Source organism: Ruditapes philippinarum, unplaced genomic scaffold, assembly GCF_026571515.1.
Source record: "Ruditapes philippinarum isolate M1 unplaced genomic scaffold, ASM2657151v2 ctg2285_1_1_1_1, whole genome shotgun sequence".
NCBI lineage: Eukaryota > Metazoa > Mollusca > Bivalvia > Venerida > Veneridae > Ruditapes > Ruditapes philippinarum.
Genome location: NW_026865366.1, coordinates 179,210 through 202,941, shown reverse-complemented (window position 1 = coordinate 202,941; position 23,732 = coordinate 179,210). Strand labels below are relative to the sequence as shown.

At 31.4% G+C, this 23,732-nt stretch overlaps 2 protein-coding genes across 3 annotated transcripts; one reads left to right on the top strand and one right to left on the bottom strand.

Moving 5' to 3' along the window:
* Positions 1-724: 724 nt before the first annotated feature.
* LOC132728760 (RING finger protein 122-like) lies at positions 725-11,243 on the top strand. Of its 2 annotated transcripts, none has more exons than XM_060714429.1 (6): positions 725-883; positions 3,514-3,636; positions 6,735-6,774; positions 7,214-7,252; positions 8,159-8,238; positions 9,013-11,243. In XM_060714429.1, exons 2-6 carry the CDS (start codon positions 3,542-3,544, stop codon positions 9,173-9,175), a joined length of 417 nt encoding a protein of 138 aa, XP_060570412.1. In that variant the 5' UTR covers positions 725-883; positions 3,514-3,541; the 3' UTR covers positions 9,176-11,243. The 2 variants fall into 2 exon arrangements, with proteins under 2 accessions (XP_060570412.1, XP_060570413.1); XM_060714430.1 differs by lacking the exon at positions 725-883 and adding an exon at positions 2,533-2,620.
* A 10,095-nt stretch (positions 11,244-21,338) lies between these two features.
* On the bottom strand, positions 21,339-23,732 carry LOC132728757 (leucine-rich repeat-containing protein 40-like). The gene is made up of 3 exons (XM_060714427.1): positions 23,399-23,732; positions 22,705-22,789; positions 21,339-22,296 (listed from the first exon to the last, which is right to left on the bottom strand). The coding sequence occupies exons 2-3, from the start codon at positions 22,738-22,740 to the stop codon at positions 21,361-21,363; spliced, it is 972 nt and encodes a 323-aa protein (XP_060570410.1). The 5' UTR covers positions 22,741-22,789; positions 23,399-23,732; the 3' UTR covers positions 21,339-21,360.

Here is a 23,732-nt window from a genome sequence, read left to right as displayed (position 1 = left end):
AAAGTCCAAAAAAAAACCTTTGTTCAACTTGTGTCAAAAACAAAAACAAAGTGTAACATTTTTCACATTTTTTGTTTGTTTTGTTTTTGACACATTTAATATGAACACAGGGGTTTTTATCAATCTGGTGATATTTTATCTTCCTAGGTCCGATAGGGGCCTACTCGTGCCTGTGAACTGTTACAGCCTGGGAAAAGTGTTACCTTCATCTTCATCTACACTACAACGTAGAGGAAAGAAAGTAAGACTTTTTTTCAAATATTTAGCGCGGCTTTCATTTTAGTAAAAGCTGTGCTTTCTATTTATATTAATAAGTATAACTCAAGTAACGATCATATTGTAAAATAGTTTGTTTTCACAACTATATAATATATAATATAATTTATACTGTAGCAACAAAAACTCAGTGTGTCTGTTTCCCGTAACCCGTGCCAATAACCGAAATAGTGCACACTTTGCCAACGTGTAACGAGTCTGTGGATGTGGAAAATGCAAAGAGTCGTTCTGATAAGAGGCATCTATACTGAAAGCATCAAAAGAAAATCGCCAAAAGAAAACTTGCTGTTTAAACATTCTAAGATTTTATTACAAAATCATATTTCTGTAAGTTTCACGGTTATACTGGTGATCTTAACAAACACCTTTGACTTTATTTGAAAATAATCCAAGTATACTGCGCTGTATGAAACACCTCATCGATGTACTAGTTTACCAGTGTGACACATAAGTGTGTTCTAAATTGACGTAATTGGGTCACGGGCTGCAAATCAAATGCGTAAATTTTAGTAAAATGTCAAGAAATCATATGTTACTGGGGATTACGGTAATATATCATCAGAGGATATTGCAGTTTTACTCCATACAAGTATATAACTCATAATTGGTAAGTGACATACTTTGCATTGCCTAGTTTAACGGGATTAGAAAAAATCGAAAGTGTAATAGTATCCGACTAATATTGCAATTCGGATACATTTTTCGTAAAAACACCCAACTATTGTGTAAAATATGATACCTACAACAATTATTTGTTTAATATATGCAAATTTTGCATTATTTATTAGATCGAATAATTATTACACTGCTTCATAAATAGAAATGTCCATAAGAGTATAGAATTGTTTTCATAAGCTGATCAGCTGTTTGTCAAGTTTTTGAAGTTAAGTAATTGAGTTAAGTAATTGGGCTCGTGACATGCCTTATTTGTTTACTTCCATGAGAATTAACATTTTGGACATGCAGTTTATATATATGCGCTAGTCTCAGGTCTAATATGCTATTAAAATGATATGCTTATAAGTGCTCAGGTCTTCAGTTCTAAAACAGTTTTCCAGAATTATATATATCTCAAGAATGCCAATCCCCTCCATGGGAAGTACATGTATATATGCTGTATAACTGCAGTAAAAGAAGTACATTGTAAACTAATTTGATAGAAGTAAACTTAAATATTTGGGTAATATATAGGGCCTAGTTTTTAAAGTGGACCACTTTTCGGACACTAGTATAATTAACATTAAATTTAAAGCTATATATCCAAGATAAGACCCTGGGGTCTAAACCAGAACTGAATTATATATATACAGATTCTGTGTTTGTGGTATATTAATATAAGATTTAGACAGTGATAAACATAAGTGTCTTTTCAAGGGTATTGCCCCATTTTGTTTTATATTAACTTTAGGAAAATGTTCATTAGTAGCCGAGAAATAATTAATATAATGGGAAAAGCAATTATTGAGAAGTAAAGAAGTAGTAATTTAAATTTAATTGAATCTGAATATCAGATTGTTACCTTCACAAGGGTTATGACCTCAGAAATTTGATTTCAGATTTTATTTTATGAACTTGAAATAAATTTACAGGAAAGGGCATTTAAGTGTGTACTACTGAATATTTTGTTCTCAGTTATTTATAATTTCACTAATTATGAATTTAGAAAAATGGGATAGTGTAGTTGATAAGGTGGTGAACATCGCCTCACTTGTTCCCCACAGCCTCACTCCACTCAAGACGTAATGTTTTGAATCCTGGCAGGAACTTTGGAATCATGTGTCATCCAACCAGAGTTAATTATTACAAAGGTCCAGTGGTTGTTTTACTCTGAACACTTGCTATTATAATGCCTGCAGATTAATGCATGGATTTGCACTTAGCTTCTTGACCTCCACTCACCACTTAGTTTGAAGACTGAAAATGGATAAAGTGGTTTAATGCATTCAGTTTTAGGTCTATTGTATTTACATGTAGCTATTTTATGATTAAAAAACTTGACAACAAAAAAAGAAAAATTAAAAAGTACTTTTTTAACTTGCTCCTAATGCAGGACATACAAATATATAATTATATTGATATTTTATTAAACCCACACTAAGTGGTGATAGATGGATGGGGGTGGGGGGGGGGGGTTCTGACTAAACAGACCTTTTTTTAGCCTGTATAGTAAACTCAGACTGCCTAAAACTGGATTTAGCTGCCTATTACTGCTTATTTGTGTCATTGAACAGAATGCATTCTCCTGCAGTTGTTTTCAGCATAGAAAACAAATGTACATGTAGTACATTATTAACAGAAATGTACGTGTGTGTCTTTTGTAAATCACAGACATTCTATGATATTTGTAAGTTGTTTACATTTTTTTTTTTGCTATCAAACCTTTTTTATTGTAAAAAAATACGTAAACTAACTATAAAACCTTAAGTTAACATTGTTAAATTAATTCAGTCAACATATAAAGCAAATCAAAGATGGAACATTCAAGATTTCAGCAAAGTTTACCTATAAATAGATCATTTTAACATGGTTAAAGTTTTTTTAAGGGCTAACTAATAATTTATAGTTTCATATATTGGGTCATATATTCTAAATAATAGATCTATTAACAAAAATATATTTTTCCCCATTTCTCAAATAAAGGAAATTTCAGTTACAACTGCCATAAAATCAAAAAAAAAAAAAAATTGAGAAAATAAATTTTGTATTATGAAAAGTGAAATTGTTTATATAAGTTAGACTTATTGAGACCCATGAAACTGAAAAAATCTTATATTATTGTCCCCAATTTGAATAAACAGATGATTATAGTGATTATAATATAGTGATATACATGTACTATATGTATATGTTAGTGTTCATCCGTGCTGTTCTACAGAAATTAGAAACTTCGACGGGAGCGATAGCGACAGGAGAATGTTTCTAATTTTTGTAGAACAGCTAAGGATGAACACTAACATATTTAGTGTCAAGCTTTATTTGGCCCTTGATTTCGTCACTACGCGGTACTATGAAGCACTATGAAAAATAGAAGGCGACTATGAACGGATTTCAATATAGTATCGACTTTTTTCTTCTATGAAAATTAACACACATAATTTTTAAGAAATACAGCGTTTTCATTGGATGACAAATAAAGCTGGACACTAAAGATTATAAACATGATGTTGCTGGCAGAAATTTAAATAACTGTTTTTGATATAGTAGAATTACTGAAATTTTTTTTTCTATATTTAACAGAATGTAAAGATGGGCTAACAGTGAGGGGATGGACACTATTCCAGGTTCTGTATCACTACCATTGTTAGGTATTGGTGTTTTTACCTTATTGCTCAGTGTGGTCTTCTGCTGCTATATGTGGAAGTAAGTTTGATTAATATTTCTTTCATCATATTTCGTAGAACATGTTCTGGTTTGTTTTTATTTGTTTGGGTCGTCAGACCAAACAAATAATGGTAGCGAAATTTCAGACTCTAATGCTGTTAATTGCAGGTGCCGAAAGTAGTCCGCTTTTTTGAAGCGGTTACTTCCCCTTATATTTAACACTTAGGCCGAAAAATTTAGGGGAGATCACTGCGTAAATATGGTCACATGACAGGCGGATTAATTTTCAAGCAAAATAATTCCCAAATGGTCGAAGATTTGTAATATTGTTTTATTCTCTATAAATAAACATGCTTATAGTAAGTGCCATGATTATTTACACAAGTGTTAAACAACAGTTAGCGTTGTTACAAACCCGAAATAGAATAATATGGTTTTCTTCAGGCTGTTAACATATAAATTCATCGTGGCTGAGGGGTTGGCGCGCTCGCTTAGGAAGCAAGAGGTCTGGAGTTCAAATCCCAATTACGGCTACTCTTTTTTTTTCAAATTGTTTAAGTCAAATAAACATTTGATCGAATATCAGTGTTGCAATTAGTCTTATAGCCAATCTACTAAAATTAAAACTCTGGAAAGCATTGGTGGCACTATACAAAAACAAATTGTTTTATAATCTCACAACCTTCACCTTTCTGACATTCTGACACCCAAACAAATTCAGCGCCTTCTGTGCTTTGATTGTTTTTTTTATCGCTAAAATGAATGTTTGTTAATTATAATATGTAACATTTTGAGCTTGAGCTTAAACTGTGGGTAATGTAAGTCTATTTAGTTATTTTTCTGTCAAATTTGTAAATTACAAGTTGCTTAATATCGGTATGTGGAGAAGGTTAATATTTTTCCACCATATTCACTGTGCATAGGGAAAGTAAAATATGGTACTTTTTGACTGGGTCTCACTCATTTGGGAAGAATAAAATTGTACACTTTTCTTTTAGGTAACTGAACTTAAATTTTACCCTATAAATAACAGGTTTTCTTCCATCTCGGATAAATAAATTTGTAGTTCTCACTCAACAGGGAGAAACAAAATTGTACCCTTCAAAAATTTGCTCTCACTGAAACTATTGGGAAATATATTTTTACCCCATATTTTTTAAGGAACAGTTATACTTAAAGTTATCCTCAAAGAACTAATTGGAGAAAAAATAAATTTTTACGTAGTTTAAGGTTTTGGTCTGGATGGTTTAAGTGTGTAGTGGATCAAGAAACTGTGATAAAATTTAACAGGCTAAAGACATTACATTATTCAAATGATGATTTTTTTCACATTGTTCAAGGTCACATTTTTAAGTTCAAATATCAGTACAGAAATCAATTGCTGCATAGAAATTTGCTCCATTTTTCATGTGATGTTGACCTTTTAGGTAAATCTGACAGTTTGTTTATAGGTACAATATGATTTATTTGAAGAAGACTTAGTCTATTTTTTTTTAAAAATAATGGGAAATAATTTGGTATCCAAACAGGTTAAGTGTCAATTTAATTACTCAACTGATATTTTATTCATTGCTTAATGGGGTAATTTTTGTAAAATCAAATGTATGAATGTCAATTAAAGTCTCTTTAAGGCCTCTTAAATGACAACAATTTTTCCTCTTAAGAAAAAGCAAGAATGATGTTAATTATATTTTTTTTAAATGGATTTAGATCAATTTAGATGCTTTAATAATCATGTGAAAAAAGTAGGGCTGAAAAAGTGAATGTGAAAAAATTTGTCAAAAAAGTAGCAAAATGTTAACAGAGTAACACATTGTATTTTGACTGGCCAAAAAGTACCATTTTGTAAACTGTAACAGTGCATTGAGAATAAAATACATTTGAGAAATAAAATTAATGGGCCTTTTATGTCTTGACCAGTTTTAAATATGGATATCTTGAGTAAAGCATCACTTCATTTTAATTTTACTTTATTACCTTGTTGTGTGAATAGGACTTATATATATAATCTTGAAATGTTTGTTTATATCGAAAAAGGTCAATGACCCTGTTACCATTTAACTTGTTAGTACTGTACAAATAAGATAAAAGTGAATTTGTTTGTGAAGCATTTGGTTTTTATCTGTTTAGATATTTACATACATTATTGTATGACGAGGATTTTAGAATGAGGATGATAATTTTAGAAAAAAATGTTTGCTAGGGGTTGATTGCTGTCTTAAACCTTTAATAACCTGCTTTAAGTTTAATAGCCACCAGTATGGAGCCAAGCATAATCTGCATATCCATGAAGTCTGACTCCGGATCTATACTGTTGGTAGCTCAACTTTTGTATTTTGATATTGAAATCCTTTACACTTTGAATGGACTGTTCCAAATCAAAAAGCTGGGAAAGTCCATTATATGCATTGTAAATTCAGCTAAGAGTGTTGATGTAATTTAATGAAAACTTTAAATGATTATGTCCCTTTAATCAAAGTTGCAAGCAATTTAAAGATTGCAGAATAATTTTCTTTTGTGATAAAAAAACATTTAACAGTACTGTTCATTATCTTTAGACTAATAAGTTATGTAACTCACAGCATTAAAATTTGTTAAAATTTCATTGTTATTATGAACTTGGTTATCTGCCATAAATAATTATGGCATTAGACCGCCTCCGTGGTTGAGGGGTTAGAGTCGATGACTTCTAATCCAGTTACCTCTCTGGGGTGGGTTCGATCCCTGGGAGATGCTTTGGTAGTTTAGCGCGGAGGAAGGTAGTCTAGTACTGGTGTAACTCTCCAGGAACGATGATGAGGAAACTACCATCCTATATGACTGAAATAATGTTGGAAAAAGGCGTAATATGAAACAAACAAACAAACAAACAAACAATTATGGCATTATTTATTATCTTTTAATATACACAGTATAGTGAAAATGACAGCATTTCTTGTTTATCTTTCATGAATTGTTTCGTCTTTGATACAAATGTATATAATTATGAAACTGACAGCATTATTTGTTTATCTTTCATACATTATAAATTATGAAATCAAGAGCATAATGTGTTTATCCTCCATGAATAATTATGAAACCAACAGATCTTTCATAGATAACTGTAACACTGACAGCTATATTTGTTTATATTTCAGGCTGAAAAGAGATGCAAGACAAGAAAGAGGGTATAGAAGGGTATGCTTTTGTTTGTAACAATCATTTAAGGCTTGTTGATATAACAAAATAATGCCATCAAAGAAGAAGAGCCTGACCCAAGCAGGCTCATCTGTAACATATTATCACCTGTTCAGCCTCATACAGAAAAATAGCAATTACAATGTACATGTGATAAAGGCATTGCTGAATTTTAAAAAATCTTGTTATTTCAACCATTATTATATACAGATTCCCAATATTGGTGATTGAATTCCTGATATTTGTTTCTCAGTGGGGGGAAATGTCAACTGAAGAAGTCAAACACAGTAACTGTACAAAAAATATAAATCACACCTCTTTGCATTGATTGGTGAAAAAAGGTGATATAAATATGTTGAATCTCACCTTTTGCTTGTCCTTATTTGATGAAAATTAATAGATGAAAATTAATAGAACACTTATTTTTCTATCATTTCAGATTGAATTTTCACCAAAAAAGAAAAATTTAAGAAATGATGTAAGTTCATGAATTTTATATTCATATAATCAAACTTAAAAGTAGCATTATATTAATTAGCAGTTAATTAATGTAGAAGTTTAAAATTATCATTAATCTTTAAATTAATGTGACCGCAGTTGTAAAAATTTTATGCCAGTATCGATTTTTTACCAAAAAAAAAAAAAAAAATTTGTGATCAATTAGTAATTAGAGTGACAGACTAAATTAGAGTGACAGACTAGCTTTCACCACTTTGTTCACTTGACAACAGTTTCAGTATTGAAATGCACACTTTCTTAGTTTTCATAAAAAATAAAAACATGAATCAAAAGTCATGCTGCTTTAATTCATTAATATTATTCTGTTATCTCTACATTAGAAACTTCTTTATATCTCTTTTTGAAAGCTGATTCAAATTTATAACATAGTAACCTAACATGAACCTGCTTGAATTAGTCTATACTTATTTATGAAGCTATAAGCTTATTGAAACACTCTGCAATCCGTTTCTGGAACCAACCAGTACTAAGCAACAAGTGAAAAGTTTCTTGCTGACAGAAACAATAGCTTGCCCCTGACGGGGTTTGAACCAATTGGCCGGAAATCCTCAGATGACTAGTCTGTCGCTTAAAAATGAAAGAGCAGTCTGACTATATGTGTAGTCTAAACTAAGCAGCCATACTTTATGTGTAGCTAAGAAATTTGTTTGTTCTTTTGATATTGAAATCCCGTAACTTTTAAATGTACTATTCTAAGGTCAAAGCCTTGCATATCCATTACAAGAATTCAAAATATTGAGTGTTAAACATGTATTTTAACTGATAAAGAATGTACAAGCTATGAAAATATTATTTCTGACAACAGGTAATAACATAGTATATATTTGTACATATTTATAGATAACAAATGTTTTATTTATTTCAGACTTGCCCAGTATGCCTTGATGAATTTCTCTCGAAAGAGAAGATAGCAATATGCACCTGCCACCATGTATTTCATTCAAAGTAATAAAATGATTATTTATTCTTTATATTTAATTATGACTTTTCAATTAATAACTAGCATTAATTTAATTGTCATTTAATAGAGAGAGAAATAGATATGATATTTTGTAAATAATATAGTATATAATTATAGTAAATAACTTGTATGGTAATAGAAATGAAACATTTTCATGATTTTTGCCTCTTATTAACGTTTAATATATTTAGGAAATAGATATCAATGTCGAGTGTGTTGTGTTGTAGAATGATTCATAGGTCATGTTCATTAAAGCAGTTTTATAATGCTGCACATTTGTAACATCGCTTTTCATTGGATAACACAGCTGCTGTGAAATTATGGAATAATTTCATGTTTTCCTCTAAAAATGGTATTATACAAGGGCTGGCAGTTTTGAGTTATAAACAATGTATTTCATGAGGGCTGGTAGACCTGAGTGATCTCAAAAACAGATCTAAACAGTCCTTACAACATAATCCCTTCTCAAAAGAAAACCCCACAAGCTTGCTCTAAGACCGTGCAATCTTGCATGTGGAGAAAACATACTGGTACCACTTCTTTTCGTCAGCCAAGTTGTGGTGTATGGTCTGTCACAGCTGTTACTAAGTCTCTTATATTATAGCTTTATTCCATATTCATTCAAAACAATGCTGACACAGACAGGATTTCATATGTCAATAAAAAAGTTGCTCTTTATTAAATATCAAAATATGCACCTCAATATTTTATGTTTAGCCATCTTGCAGTTATTCCAAACAGTTTATTTAACATTATAGGTGCCTACTGGAATGGTTGCGACACAAGAACAACTGCCCAATGTGTAAAGCACCAGTGCGTAAAGATACATCTGCTTCGTCGTCGCGCGTCAGCCCTGCAGAGACGACGGGACTTATACTCTCTATACCTCCCGCTAGACTTGACTCTGTGTCCGAAGAATAAAACCGATGAACAATGTTGATAGTATTTTACTCTATCTACAAAAGTGCTAATTTTATTCTTGAATCAGTGTGTTATTTTTCGTATGAAGTTTTTTTTATTCAGAGAGAAAAAACATTAGAGAAGACATGCTCATTAGAAGTGTTTCATGACATAAACTTTTACAAGTTACATGTAAGTTGTTCCAGTTATTTTTCAAGTTTTCGTAAAAGATTCCAGATTGAAAAAAAAACTTTTTCCCGGTTCAGCATTCAGAGTCACAATGTACCTTCATCAACAAAAGATAAATTGTTTTGAAGCATCCATTAACTGTAATTCAGAATTCAATTACTTCGGAAGAGTTAAGATTTCATGATCTGCTCTCCAGATTCAGGGTTTAGAGAAAATGTTAGTGTAAAACATTGTAACAAAGAGTTGAGCATTAAACATTTTGAAGCCCTTACAGAAGAGTGATTGAGAATTTAAAACCAAAGTTTGTCAGGAGAAAGTTACTTTTCAAAACCAAAGTTCGTCAGGAGAAATTTACTTTTCAAAACCAAAGTTATTAAGACAAGCTGTGATATAGTGGACTAACTGAATTGGACATAATTATCATATTTGCATAATTATGTATTTGTTTTAAAGGCACATTATGCCCCAGAAACGAATATTTTTTTCCTACTTTAGAAAAGGGAAAACCTGAGTTCTATAATGTTTAGATAATAGTTTTAGCGCTGTTAAATATTTATCACCTGAAGAATTTACCACTGCGTGTGGCATTATTGTTTATGAAAGTAATAAAATGTAAAAACAGTGGTATTGTGAATTCCATATAAAATACTTAATCACTGTAACTGTACTTACTGCCAAAAAGAAACAAAAGATGGTTAGAGAATTGTTCAATGAGTAACATTTTGAAACAATGAAAGGACACCAAAAGTGAAAAAGCATTTTAGAAATAGAATTAACAGCATTTCTGTAGCATAATTTGCCTTTAAGGTAGATTTTAGAAAGCTGTATATACGTGTATCAGGGGTTTGAATAGTAATCAGTAGAACAGTTGAAAGTAAATTTGTGGTCAAAATCATAACAAAGAACAACTTCCTTAAGCAAGCTGAACAATGTGCAAAATATTAGATTGGAGCAGACATTTCTTAATCAATATTAATATTTCTTTCAAGTTTGATTATATGAATATAATATTTATGAACCAACATCATTTCTTAAATTTTTTCTTTTTTGGGAGCAGAATTTTTTGTTATGCTAATTTTTCAAAAATGAACAAAGCAGTCCTAGTGTTTAAAATACATGTACATTTTGAAATATGAAAAAAATGTTATATGAAGAATTAAGTATTTTTTGCCAGTTGTGTAAACTGAGATATTTTTGTGACATCAATATTTCAGACTAATTGGGCAAGGTTTAATAAATGCGCATTTTCACTTTCAATACACTGTTAAATTTTAAAATTGATTGTGATAAACTTGGCAAATATTTTGTGAAATTTAATCCTTTGCAAAAATTTCAGATTTTACATTTTTGTTTTACATCCTTCAGGCAGAGAATGTGTGTCTATAAGGGCGATAATTTTATCAATATCATTTTCATTAAAACAGAGTGATCGTGTTGAATTCGAGATTAGATTCTGCTCATAATGTTTTAAGCAAATTTATGGAAAAAATATTTGGTCAAGTGACAGGACAGAATAAAATGTATAATGCAAATGATGGTAAAAGAAAAAGATGAATCAGTAACACCTCTTTATTTCATGCTTTCCAGTGTTTTATTGTAATATATCAGATGATTATATTCTGAAAAACCACTAGTGAAATTTATAAAATATAATTTTCACTGTAGCCGGACTATATCTGAATGCGGATGAAAAGAAAATCATAACTAAATGGAATAACAGGCAGAAATTAATGCCGTCGTGCGTAAATTTTGCTTCCTCAGGAAAAGAAAGTCGATGTCATCATACAGCATGTTAAAAACGTAACAAAATTAAAGAAATTTTACAGACCTATATTTCAAAATTGATTATGTGACGTCATGATGTGATGACGTCACAAAGGAGAATGCGTGACGTTACGCGGCAAAACCAGTAAAAAAATACTTAAAATCACTTAAAAAGCATGAAATAAAAAGAAAATTTATTTGTTTTACATATAAGATTGAAAAATATTTCATTCGTGTACACCAGCTATTATATTTTCACTCGTGGCTACGCCACTTGTGAAAATATTGCATCTGGTGTTCACTCAGTGAAATTATATTTCAATCTTACATGCAAAACAAATAAATATCCTCTATGTAATATGGCATACATAACACTAGGTATCATTTAGAAACAGACATTTTGAATTTGCTCACTTGTTATAATAATTTTTTTGCAAAGGTGATTTTTTTAGGTTGTTTAAGATTCTTTTAATTATTGTTGTTTTGTCTTGGGTTTTAATGTATATAATTATGCTTTAGTTTTGTTTTTCCATCAGCAAAATAAAATGTACTGATTGGCATTTTCAGGTGAAATTTTGCTTTTTCACAGTATGTTGGATTGTTAAAGCTGCTTTTTCACCCCACACCCTCCTCTGTTTGTGCAATGGGCTTGTCCTGCTAAGAATTTGGAAAAATTCATTATTAGTTTCAAGGGGATTCAGTATTAAAATGTTTAAGATCCTGTATGTTGTGATTGAGGTTGTATACCACACTTAAGTGAAATTATATATATGTATATAATTATCCTTGTGAAATAATTTTCAAACATTGAAGAATATGTAAAATATGTACTGCAAATTTTTGTACATTTTGAATGTAATCATTAAAATATAATTATGCATTCATTTCTTATTGAAAAATTTGACTTTATACTTTATAGAAAATAAATTTTTTATTACCTCCCTTTATTGACATGAAATGTTAAATTTGGTAATATCTTTATAAATAGTGCTTTTTGGAACTTAAAAAATTAATAAATCTTAATTTGAGCATCATATTTATGATGCAAAACCATAAAAAAAATTGTGTTACAGGATCTTTAAAACTAAGTTGTAGCATGAATAGGAGAACTTAGCAAGCATGAATAGGAGAACTTAGCAAGCATGAATAGGAGAACTTAGCAAGCATGAATAGGAGAACTTAGCAAGCATGAATAGGAATGCCTGCCTGGCTCAATACTGGACACATGGGTGATTAAACATCTTGGCTAGAGATATAATGGATTAGATAATCATGATTATTGTGGTTTTTGTTCCACTTTGTTGTGTTTTTTTGTATTACTTTGCATGCATAGATATTTAAATGTAACTATGTATATATGTGTCATATTGATTCAATTGAGTAAGATATGTTATATTTTATTAATTGTATATTTTTCCAAATACATTTTGAATGATTTCTTGTTGAGAATAATTATAGTAATTTATCAATTTTTATTGGTGCTTATAGATAAGAAATTTGGTTGGTGTCAGATTTATTCCATGTTTCCAACAAACAAACAAAATATATGTGTACATGAAATTTTCATTTCCTGCTTATAAATGAAATACATTTTCCACAGTGATTGATAAGCATGTTTATTAGATGATATAGAATATATTGAACTAAATGTTACACAGTAAATTGTATAGAACAAAATGAATTAGTATAGAAAACAGCGATTTTTATAAGCCATAAACAGCATTAAATATATATTTTATGATTATAGTATAGCAACTATTTGTATGCTACCAGATTTATTTCCTGGTAGATCATAAGTTATACATGTATATAAGTCACCACTTTGCCTTCCTTCTGTTGCTCTGTCCTTCTGTCATTTAGTTGAAGTTATCTACCATTCCTCATAGCATCTAGTTTTAGCTCACCTGTCACAAAGTGACAGGGTGAGCTTTTGTGATCGCTTTTCGTCCGGCGTCCGTCCGTCCGGCCGTAAACTTTTACTTTAAATGACATCTCCTCATAAACCACTAAGCCAATTTCATCCAAACTTCACAGGAATGTTCCTTTGGTGGTCACCTTTAAAAATTGTTCAAAGAATTTAATTCCATGCAGAACTCTGGTTGCCATGGCAACCGAAAGAAAAAACTTTAAATATCTTCTTTTAAAAAACCATAAGAGCTAGAGCTTAGATATTTGGCATGAAACATCTTCTAGTGAGTGTCTACCAAGTTTGTTCAAATAAAAGCCCTGGGGTCAAAATTGGCCCCGCCCTGGGGGGGGGGGGTCATTGATTTTCCCTATATGCATATAGTAAAAACTTTAAAAAATCTTCTTTTAAAGAACCAAAAGAGTTAGAGCTAAGATATTTAGCATGAAACATCTTCTAATGGGTGTCTATCAAGTTTGTTCAAATAAAAGCCCTGGGGTCAAAATTGGCCCCGCCCCAGGGGGTCATTGATTTTCCCTATATGCATATAGTAAAAACTTAAAAATTCTTCTTTTAAAGAACTCAAAGAGCTATGGCTAAGATATTGAGCATGAAACATGTTCTAATAGGTGTCTACCAAGTTTGTTCAAATAAAAGCCCTGGGGTCAAAATTGGCCCCGCCCCAGGGGGTAATTGATTTTCCCTATATGCATATAGTAAAAACTTAAAAAAAACTACTTTTAAAGAACCAAAAGAGTTAGAGCTAAGATATTTAGCATGAAACATGTTCTAATAAGTGTCTACCAAGTTTGTTGAAATAAAAGCCCTAGGGTCAAAATTGGCCCCGCCCCGGGGGGTCATTGATTTTCCCTATATGCATATAGTAAAAACTTAAAAAAATCTTCTTTTAAAGAACTCAAAGAGCTATGGCTAAGATATTTAGCATCAAACATGTTCTAATATGTGTCTACCAAGTTTGTTCAAATAAAAGCCCTGGGGTCAAAATTGGCACTGCCCAAGGGGTCATTGATTTTCCTTATATGTGTATAGCAAAAACTTAAAAAATCTTCTTTGAAAAAACCCAAATAGCTAGAGTTAAGATATTAAGCATGAAACATCTTCTAGTAAGTGTCTACAAAGTTTGTTCAAATAAAAGCCCTGGGGTCAAAACTGGCCCGGCCCCAGGGGTGTCATTGTTTTTAACTATATGTGTATAGTAAAAACTTTAAAAAAATCTTCTTTTAAAAAGCCCAATGAGCTAGAGCTTAGATGTTTAGCATGAAACATCTTCTTATGGGTGTCTACCAAGTTTGTGCAAATAAAAGCCCTTTGGTTAAATTGGCCCTGCAACGTTGGGGGGGGGGGCCTTTATACAGGTGAGCGACCTCAGGGGTAGACTTGCTCCTGAACAAAATTAAGAATATTTGAGGTTTTCTCAGCTTATTCTGGAATACAAACAAATTTTTACTGTTAAAACTGTATGAATAAGTGCAGCAGGTTGTGAATGCTAATGCACATAGAAGCTGTTATTCTAAAAGTTTGTTAAGCTTGGAAAAACTGACATTTTAGGTTCAGATAAAAACTGTTAACTGATTTTGTAGACATTTGATTTGTGATAGCTTACATTGAAGCAGACACATAGATGGCCTGCTTTCAGGTCATGAGCAAAGGTCAAAGTCACTAGGACTAAAATAGATTTTCGTCATAGGGAAGCCTGGTACTTTATCATTTTTGAAGCAGCATATTGAGTCAAGTCAAGTAAATTTTATTTATTAGTCGGGTTTCAGATAACAATAAACATGAGGAGTATTCATTGTGGTTACCTGGCACACTTGATGAGGAAATGGTTACATAAGTATTACTGACCCTAATTAGCTTGTATGCAAGTTATAATATTTTTATCTCCTTAAATGTAAACATCACAGTGGACAACATTTACATGACAAAAATGTACTAAAAATAGGTTTTACTAAAAACTTTCTGAAGATGGGGGAGATGGATCATAGTTTATATTAAAAAGTACTGATATTTGTTGATATGATAGTTACTGATGTTTGTTGATATTAATAAGTTTATTTGGGTTTGTAATTCTTACAAAGCCTATTTTTCTTGCAAAGGAAGCATTAAGGAAAGTTTCTGTTATTCCATTTATTTCCATTTACAACATTTTATTGCTTGATTGAAATTATTTATGACCGTTATTTTCCAGTATATCAGCATTTTATTAATATCTGAACTGTTATGAATATATTGCAAGTTTTAAATATGTGTACATTTGTTTATATTTTATATAAATGTCAAGGTTATGTTTTATTTTGATGGATTATTCTGAACAGTCATTTAACAACTCATTTATAGTAGAATTTTAGTAAAAAATGGTGTGATAATGATTGAGGGTAAGAAAAGTATCAGTTCCTTTGAATATATGGTAGATTCTGTCTTCATCATGGAAAATGATGTCTTTTTCTCATGTTTTTATTATAATATACACAATTAACATATTCATATTTACTGTTTTGTAGTGACAAATGTGAACAGTGTTGGTTCAAAGACACATTTAACTTATAAGCCTCAAAAAATGAATATGTTTTTTTTTTCTTTGGCAGGAACCGGTGTTCTAATTTTTGATGTAATGTATTTAGTGTATGTTAGATGCTTATAATTGCTATTCAATGTGAAATAATTTGTTATAAAAGTATTGGAACATAAACAAAGTGTAGTTTCATCTTCAATACAAAATATTATCCTTACTATAAATGGCAAAAAAGCAAAGGATGGTTTATCTATATGGCCAGTGAGTGTCAAAAACCAGAACATTAGAAATAAAAAGTTTTTGAGAAATAGAAATATTAGCAAAAGAGCCTTCTATACTAATGATTGTTTTTTGGTTTTATGTGATGTAACTATGTACAAAATGTAGTTATGAATAAAATTTCTCTAGCATAAACTGGCAACTGGCAAGGCTATTGAAAACCATGAGCATTATTAATTGCAATCTGTATTTGTAAAGCTTATAATTTGTACATACCGTGATATAATTAAATATTTGGTTCAGGCTTAAAATTATGTTCCACTGTCATTACCATGTATGTTTTACTGTAAGTGTATTTTGTTATGGTGTTTTTGTTTGATTTTTGTTTATGTTTATCTGTAAAGTAATAATATTCAGATTTTACTGAAGGACTGTTCTATTCTGTCTAAAGTGGGCTGTAATATAATGGGACTTAGCAACTACTGACAGATAAATGGTCATGTGTTTGTATTCAGTTGACAATCCATCAATTAGTATAATGTTTAAATGCTGGTATTATAAAAACTGCATTCATTGATAAATCTTCATAACATCATGTTAAACTATTTAAATATGACAGTACTGTTAATATGTCAGACTTGTGTACAGTGTTTAACTTAAAAAAACAACAAAAAAACATTTTCAAGGATTGATAAGAACACAATGGCAGTGCATGCCACCATGATGACTAGACATTATGATTCAGGTAACGTTGCACTTACTCTTGTTGCCTGTCCGGTTATTTTATATCCCAGGTCTATAGAAAGAAGTAAAAAACACTTCGCATATCTTATGCTTAAACTCATATATCCATGACAGTCTGTCCAAATACAATCTGTCTTATGGCATTTGTTTTTGAACCTTGATAAATTTAATTTTTGTGAAGTAGTTCTTAGAAATGAAACTTGAATAACAAATTTTAAGAAGGCATGGTACCTTTGTCGAATTAGTCGGATTCAGTCTGTAATCACTTTGTAAATAATGAATTAACTGAGTTAAACTTTTGGTATTCTATATTCAACTATGATATTCTATATTCAACTATAAAATAGTTGATACACTCTAACTTGATAAAACTGCATTTTAATCTGATATAAACTGAAATTGATTTTGATTCTAGTCAAAGTTTTCATTTTGTTAAAATATATGTTGAAAACTGTATTTTTTTTTCTTTAATAATTGTGTTTAGCTTCTTCTTATGATGACAATCTGTTTGTTTTTATAAAGTGTATATTGTTGTACTCAAGTAGATGATCAATGATATTCTCCACGTATGATGTTAGGCCATTATGACTCTCTTGTATAAAATTACTTTATCACTTCTTGTCTAGAATGATTTTGTTTTGTGTGTGAGTATTTTTTTAGTCAGAAATTGTTATGTTTGTAAAAATTTGTTACATTGAAGGCATTTTATAATAAATGATTGTTTATAAATATTGGTCTGTTTTTTATGTTGATTCAAAAGCATTAAACTATTAAATTGTTGCTTTTTTGTTCAGATTATCTATAATTCATGAAACTTGTTCTAAGTGTAATGTATTATTGCAATCTGTTATACTTAATAATTGGCATAATTGGATTGTTTTACTTATTTGCTTTACATTTGTTATAATGAAACCTAATGGATCCCTTATGGCATAAGATCTGTTAGGCATCCAGTTTCAATAATGTTACATTTTCCTTATGAAAAAAAAGATTCATTTCAGTGTGTTGTTAGCTTCAATTCGGTTTTATAATATGTTTATTTTGATAGTGCTGCATGGTGACAAACTTTCATGAGGTTTTTTTCATGGAAATAGTTGGCGAGTAGTTGAAATAACACGAAGTACTTAAAGGCACATTATAGCCTCAGAAATTATTGAATTATTTCTCCAGTAAAAATGGCAAACATGTGTTTTATAATGTTTTAATAATGGATTTATCATTTAATTAAAACATGTTAGATGCTTATCTCATATATTGTAATAGTACACCAAAAATAATAAGCTTATAAAAAAAGAGAATTTTAGGCTTAATGGCAGTATCCATTTTAGACTAATGCTAAATTTCTTGAAATTAGAAAACAACATTTCATTGTGATAGTAGATTCGTTGATGTTGTTGACAAGTGTGAGATACATGATCCGATATTACATATATTTATATATCAGATACTAGTAATAATATATTATAGAACAAAAAGATTATTTTGTTCATACAAGCACACTTAGAACTTTGTCAGCATTTTTTCAAGCAATATGAGCCGCGCCATGACAAAACCAACATAATGTGTTTGCGATCAGTATGGATCCAGACCAGCCTGCGCATCCACACAGTCTGATCAGGATCCATGCTGTTCACTATCAGTTTTGCTACAGTAACTTGTAAAAGGGTTGGTAAGCGAACAGCATGGATCCTGATCAGACTGCGCGGATGCGCATGCTGTTCTGGATCCATGCTGGTGGCAAACGCATAATGTTGGTTTTGTCGTGACGCGGCTCAAATATTGTATGAATCTGCAACTGATACATTTCTTTTGTTTTTAGTAATATGTAAAATACTTATGGAAAATATACCCATTGTATGTACCAATCAACTTTAAAAGGCCATTAAACTTTAAATCGACTGTTCCTAAAGCAGAGCAAATCCATTATAAATATTTAGCAGGTTAAGGCTTTTGTCAATAACTATAAAATACAGAATCAGTAGTGTACATACATTGAATACAGACTGTCATTTTGTTTTCTATAATTTCAAACATATATAGAGGATATTAATTTGTTGTGTTTTTTTTTTGTATAAATACGGACCTGGATTTATTTTTATTATCGAGTGATTTAATGTTAAAAATTTCACCAGTGACAGTTGCCACGAGTGAAATATGATATTTTTCATAACACAGTTTTCTTGGGTTTTTTTTTTACTTTCCTCTGAACTTACGATTATTAAATTGATTTGAATTTAGAAGAAATAAGTCTTGCAAGACACAAGTGCAAATACAGAAAATGAGTTTCACTGCAGTGAATTTTTTTTTACAGTGAAAATAAGGAAAATGAAAGTATGTATTACTATTTCTCAATATTTTATTAAGAACATATACATATGTACAATAAAACGTTTTTTTTACTTACATAATGCTGAAAATTGATTTGTTTGTTTGTTACCATGCTATGTACAGCTATATTTGTTTGTTATTGTGCTATGTGAAATTAATTTGTGCTACACCTTTACTTGTTTGTGATTTATAAGCAGTAGAGTGCCATTTTCATTTTGTTTGTTGACATGATCAAATTGATGTCTTGTACATGCAATTAATAACTATATTATCTCAATTGTTGTTGTTTTTTTGTGCCCCGACCATAGGGGGATGGGGGTTTAGAATTTCCCTTGTCCGTTCTCATATTGTGTCACATGTAGCTCTAAAAGTGCTTGTGATAGTCAACAAAATTTATAGAAATGTTGATAAGCATGTGAAGTGTTGTTTTTGGATTGTGTTTTGTCAGAGTTATTTCCTTTGACTTAGTAACAAATTTTCAATTTGTGTAATATGTAGCTCAAAATTTATTTGACCTAGAGTCATGAAACTTTACAGAAATGTAAGTCAGTATGTGTAGTTGTGCCCCTGGCTGTTTCACTTTTGAATTTACTCAGTTTTGTAGAGTTATTGCCCTTGACTGAGTAAAAATTTGCAAATTTCAACTTGTGCCGCACATAGCTAAAAAAACCAAAAACGTTTGACCTGAAAAAAAATTAATTTGACCTAGTCATGAAACTTCACAGAAATGCTGGTCAGCATGAGTAGTTGTGTCCTCTAGGGGTTTCATTTGTGTATTTAGCCAGTATTTGTAGAGTTATTGCCCTTAAGTTAGTTAAAATTTGCAAATTTCAGCTTGTGCCGCACATAGCTTAAATTTCATTTGACCTACATGTAGAGTCATGAAACTCTACAGAAATGTTGGTCAGCATGTGTGGTTGTGCACCTTGGTGTTTGCTTGTGGATTTATTAAGAATTTATAGAGTAATTGTCCTTAGTATAAATAAATCCAAAATGTTGTGTTATGTATTCCTTGATGCTTGAGCTAGAATCAACGAACTTTACAGGAATGTTGATCAACACGTGAAGATGTGCACCTGGGTTTTTACTTGTCGATTTTTTTTCAATTTTTGTTCGAGTTATTGCCCTTGACATTGTGTTAATTTGCATTTCAACGTGTTAATGCATGGTGTCATTTAAAGCTATTGTATATCCATATAGATCAGATAATACTAAGGATGCGCTTCAAATGAGAGTTATTGCCCTTGACATCGTGTTAATTTGCATTTCAACTTGTTAATGCATGTTGTCAATTAAAGCTATTGTATATCCATATAGATAAGATTATACTAAGGATGCGCTTCAAATGATTTTTTGTTGACTTTACGTTTCATCGATGTGTGGGATGAAGCCAGTATGTCCATTGAGTGAATGGCGTTATCCTGTCGAACAAAAATTGTGAGAATGGCAAAACTTTCAGAAGCAGAATACTAATTATTTGTTCCAGCATACTTTTACAGTGCTTCAACCAGAATTTGTTTTTGCTGGGATCGGCGAATTTTACACTCGAAACATTTCAAGTACATTAGTGATTTAGGAAGAAGCTGCATGCCCTTTGTTATATGGATGAACATATTATAATATATACCATATCCTTAGCCATGCTGTTTATTCCCGTGTCGCCGGGTATAAATAATCCCGACAAAAACACAATATAAACCAACAGGCAGGCACTTTCGAGTCCATGAGGGATAAGGGTTAGTTTTGATTGTGCTGATAATTAAGTTAAAATTAATGGTCAATAATGGAGGGAAGCTGGTTATGTGGATCGACTGCCAAAATACGACCAAAATTGTGTAAAAATTCGGCGTACAAACCAGAAGATAAACAAACAAACAGAGACCAGAATCTTAGCCATGACATTAATTCTAAAATTGTTCAAGCAGTTCATGTATATATACGTGAAAGTAACCGATTTTCATGAGCAAATAATTTGCCAATTTGACCTATCCGAATGAATCTTCTTTACCTTCGTTCTAATTCTTTTCAATTATTTATATTCTTTAAAAAAGATCTTTTGAACAATAGCTAAAATCTTCTCTTTTTTTTTTCGTTTCAAATATGTTAAAAATTAACTTCACTGTTTCAAACAATATTGCAAACACTGTCATAATTTAACTGCACTGTACAAATATGTAGGAGAAGATCTTTATAAGCTTTATAGCTTTCGGCTCTAATCCTTTTTCATTCGTGTATCTAATTATTGTAAATGTATTAACAACATGATGTACTTGTATCATTGTTTGAAATAAACTATGTTTAAACTAAACAAACAAACAAAACTAATCCCATATTAACACTGATGCGATATTAATATTCAATGGAATGTGTGTGGAAGGTGTGTTCTGTAAATGACCATTCTTTTTTCTTTAGCGATAAGATCAAATTTTCGAGGTTTAGATATACACATTTTAGAATATGACTAGATGCCTAAATAATGCGTTAATTTTATAACTATGTGTATTTTAATGATTTAATAGTCTTTTAATGACAATTATTTCGGAGTGTTTTATTAACGTATTCAATGAAAAGTTCGCTTGAACTGTGGCACCCAAGGAAGTAACTACCGTCTGCTTTGATGAACCCAGGCATTCGCCAGTTTTTAAGATACAATAGGTCGCACGTGCAATACACCTCGCCTCTAATGGTCAGCGTATCCAACACATTTAAATGCGTAACTGCTGGCGGAATTACACGGAAGTTTGGACCATTATCTCGGTTTAAATACAGCAACGACAGTGACTGTAATGTATTTGCAAACCCATCGAAAATGCTTGGACCATTTAGTTCTTTATCCATGCGTTCAATTTTAAGATGTTCCAAGGCAGTAAAATTGCTAAAAGCCTTTGGCCACGAGGGAAGATTCCCCAAATCAAATTCTAACTTTGTTAACGAATTGCTGAAGCTAAATATTGCCGTACTGTCAACATAACTTATAAGGTTGTAGCTCAGAAGCAAGGATTTAAGGTTAGGAAGCGTCCCAAAAGCTGATGATATGTTCCTAAGATGATTATTGGAAAGGTCTAAACTTGTTACGTATTGTCCAATTCCATTAAAAGCGTTGTCATCTATTGTTGAGATTGCATTAGTGCTTATTTTCATTGTCACTTTCGGCATGCCTTGAATATGAACGTTACTAAAGACATTGCTTTCAATGCTTGTAAGAAAGTTTTCACTGAAGTCTATTATAACGCTGTCCTGGGTAATAATTATCGGCTGAACGACCGGAAATGTAGATAACTTGGCCTTGTTGCACGTTATGAGGTAATCGTGTAGCGTCTGGACTGGACTCGAGTATGAGAAGTAGCCGCAACCTTTGCAGGATTGAGGAGTGAGACAGTCGTGAGAGTATACGTTGATTGGCTCGTCCAGTAGATAAGCACCGGTCGATAGAAGTACATAAATGATATAAAGCAAAACCTAAAAAAAAAAAACACACGTACCTTTTATTAACATGATAGCGCAATATTAATCAAATTTAGTTTATAAACCTTTATTCATTTATTTTATATTTGTTCATAATATTTCACGAGTTTCGTTCTTTTATTTTGGCAAATGTTGCAAAGAAATAATGGAACCACAGAAAAGCTGTTCAGTAATTGGTTTTGCTCAGAATTTAATAAATTTGTGAATGGCGTTGAGTACGTATCTACAATGTACTTACTCTTTGCATCGTCATTTAAAGCTTGTTTTGCAATAACGAGAAATATAATATTATCTATTAAATACAGCTTATTACGGACTTTTTAAGTCCGTGAGATTCTCTAGGGCGCTTGCAAATTCAACAAGATATTTGAACAATATGTAAGAATGATAATAAGTATGTACATGTAAAGTCTTTCCTGCTAGAATATCTCCTGTCATGTTTGTAATGTGTTGACGTCAATATGTGAATGCCCCCTATAGATGTATTCTGAAACTATCAGTCAAGAAGATAATTAATTAGTACTTAATTAGCCAACATTATACAATGTGTTAATTATAAACGTCCAGTTAGCTAAATTGGTAGAACGTTGGATTTTGAATCAAATGACCCAGGTTCGATTCTCGGGCGGTGCAGGTCGTTCGTTATGATTGATCATGAAATTCTTTCACTGTCCCTCTGCTCTGGTATGTACAGAAGTTATCAGGTCCTTGCGAAAGTGAAGGCAACTAGATAGAAGGCAACAAGTACTGGTAAACTGCTCGACAGCCTGCCAAGGAACGATTCGATGGCTGAACTATAATGACGGATTCAAAGTGGCTTGCGGTCGAGATTCGGAGGGTAAACTCCAAAACCCACCACCGTATTCTTGCAGAAGTTTAACTTGCATATATAACCTTTACTAATAAGAGCTGGAGACTTTTCAACAATAGACAAATAATTGCACAACTCCAAATGATCATGATTTTGTTGTTTGTTTTGTTTTACTTTGATTTCTTTAATTACTAAATTATAGTAATAGCTCATAATATGCAGTTTATACATACATGTAGTAAGAAATTAGATTAAACGACAACTGAAAAAAGGCTAAAAACTTACTATTAAAACTTGAGGTGAGCTTCTAAACGATTTCGAATAATTTTCATAGACTTTTATTATCTGTGTGGTACTATTTGGGACATTGTATCAAAATCGTGATAACAAACTATGTCACAATATCTTTCGTTTCGTGTATCTCCTTTAATGTCTGCCGTGTGTTTATTACATGTCGATAAGGTCTTGTACTTCAAACCGCAGTAGGTTCGAGCCGTGCACCGATGTCGGTTTCTACATCATGTGAAATACCTATTTAGCTGGTTAACGGAACATCGGTGACTCTACTTTTGTGCCCGTCTGTGTCTGGAATAATGTACAGAGGGGGCACCTGAAGTCA

Coding starts and splice junctions, on each gene's coding strand:
- LOC132728760 (XM_060714429.1), top strand. CDS start 3,542: ATGGACACTATTCCAGGTTCTGTATCACTACCATTGTTAGGTATTGGT. Junction 7,253..8,158: donor AGAAAAATTTAAGAAATGAT/GTAAGTTCATGA, acceptor TATTTATTTCAG/ACTTGCCCAGTATGCCTTGA. Junction 8,239..9,012: donor CACCATGTATTTCATTCAAA/GTAATAAAATGA, acceptor TTAACATTATAG/GTGCCTACTGGAATGGTTGC.
- LOC132728757 (XM_060714427.1), bottom strand. CDS start 22,740: ATGACAGGAGATATTCTAGCAGGAAAGACTTTACAT. Junction 22,297..22,704: donor TAGCAGGAAAGACTTTACAT/GTACATACTTAT, acceptor TTTTTTTTTTAG/GTTTTGCTTTATATCATTTA.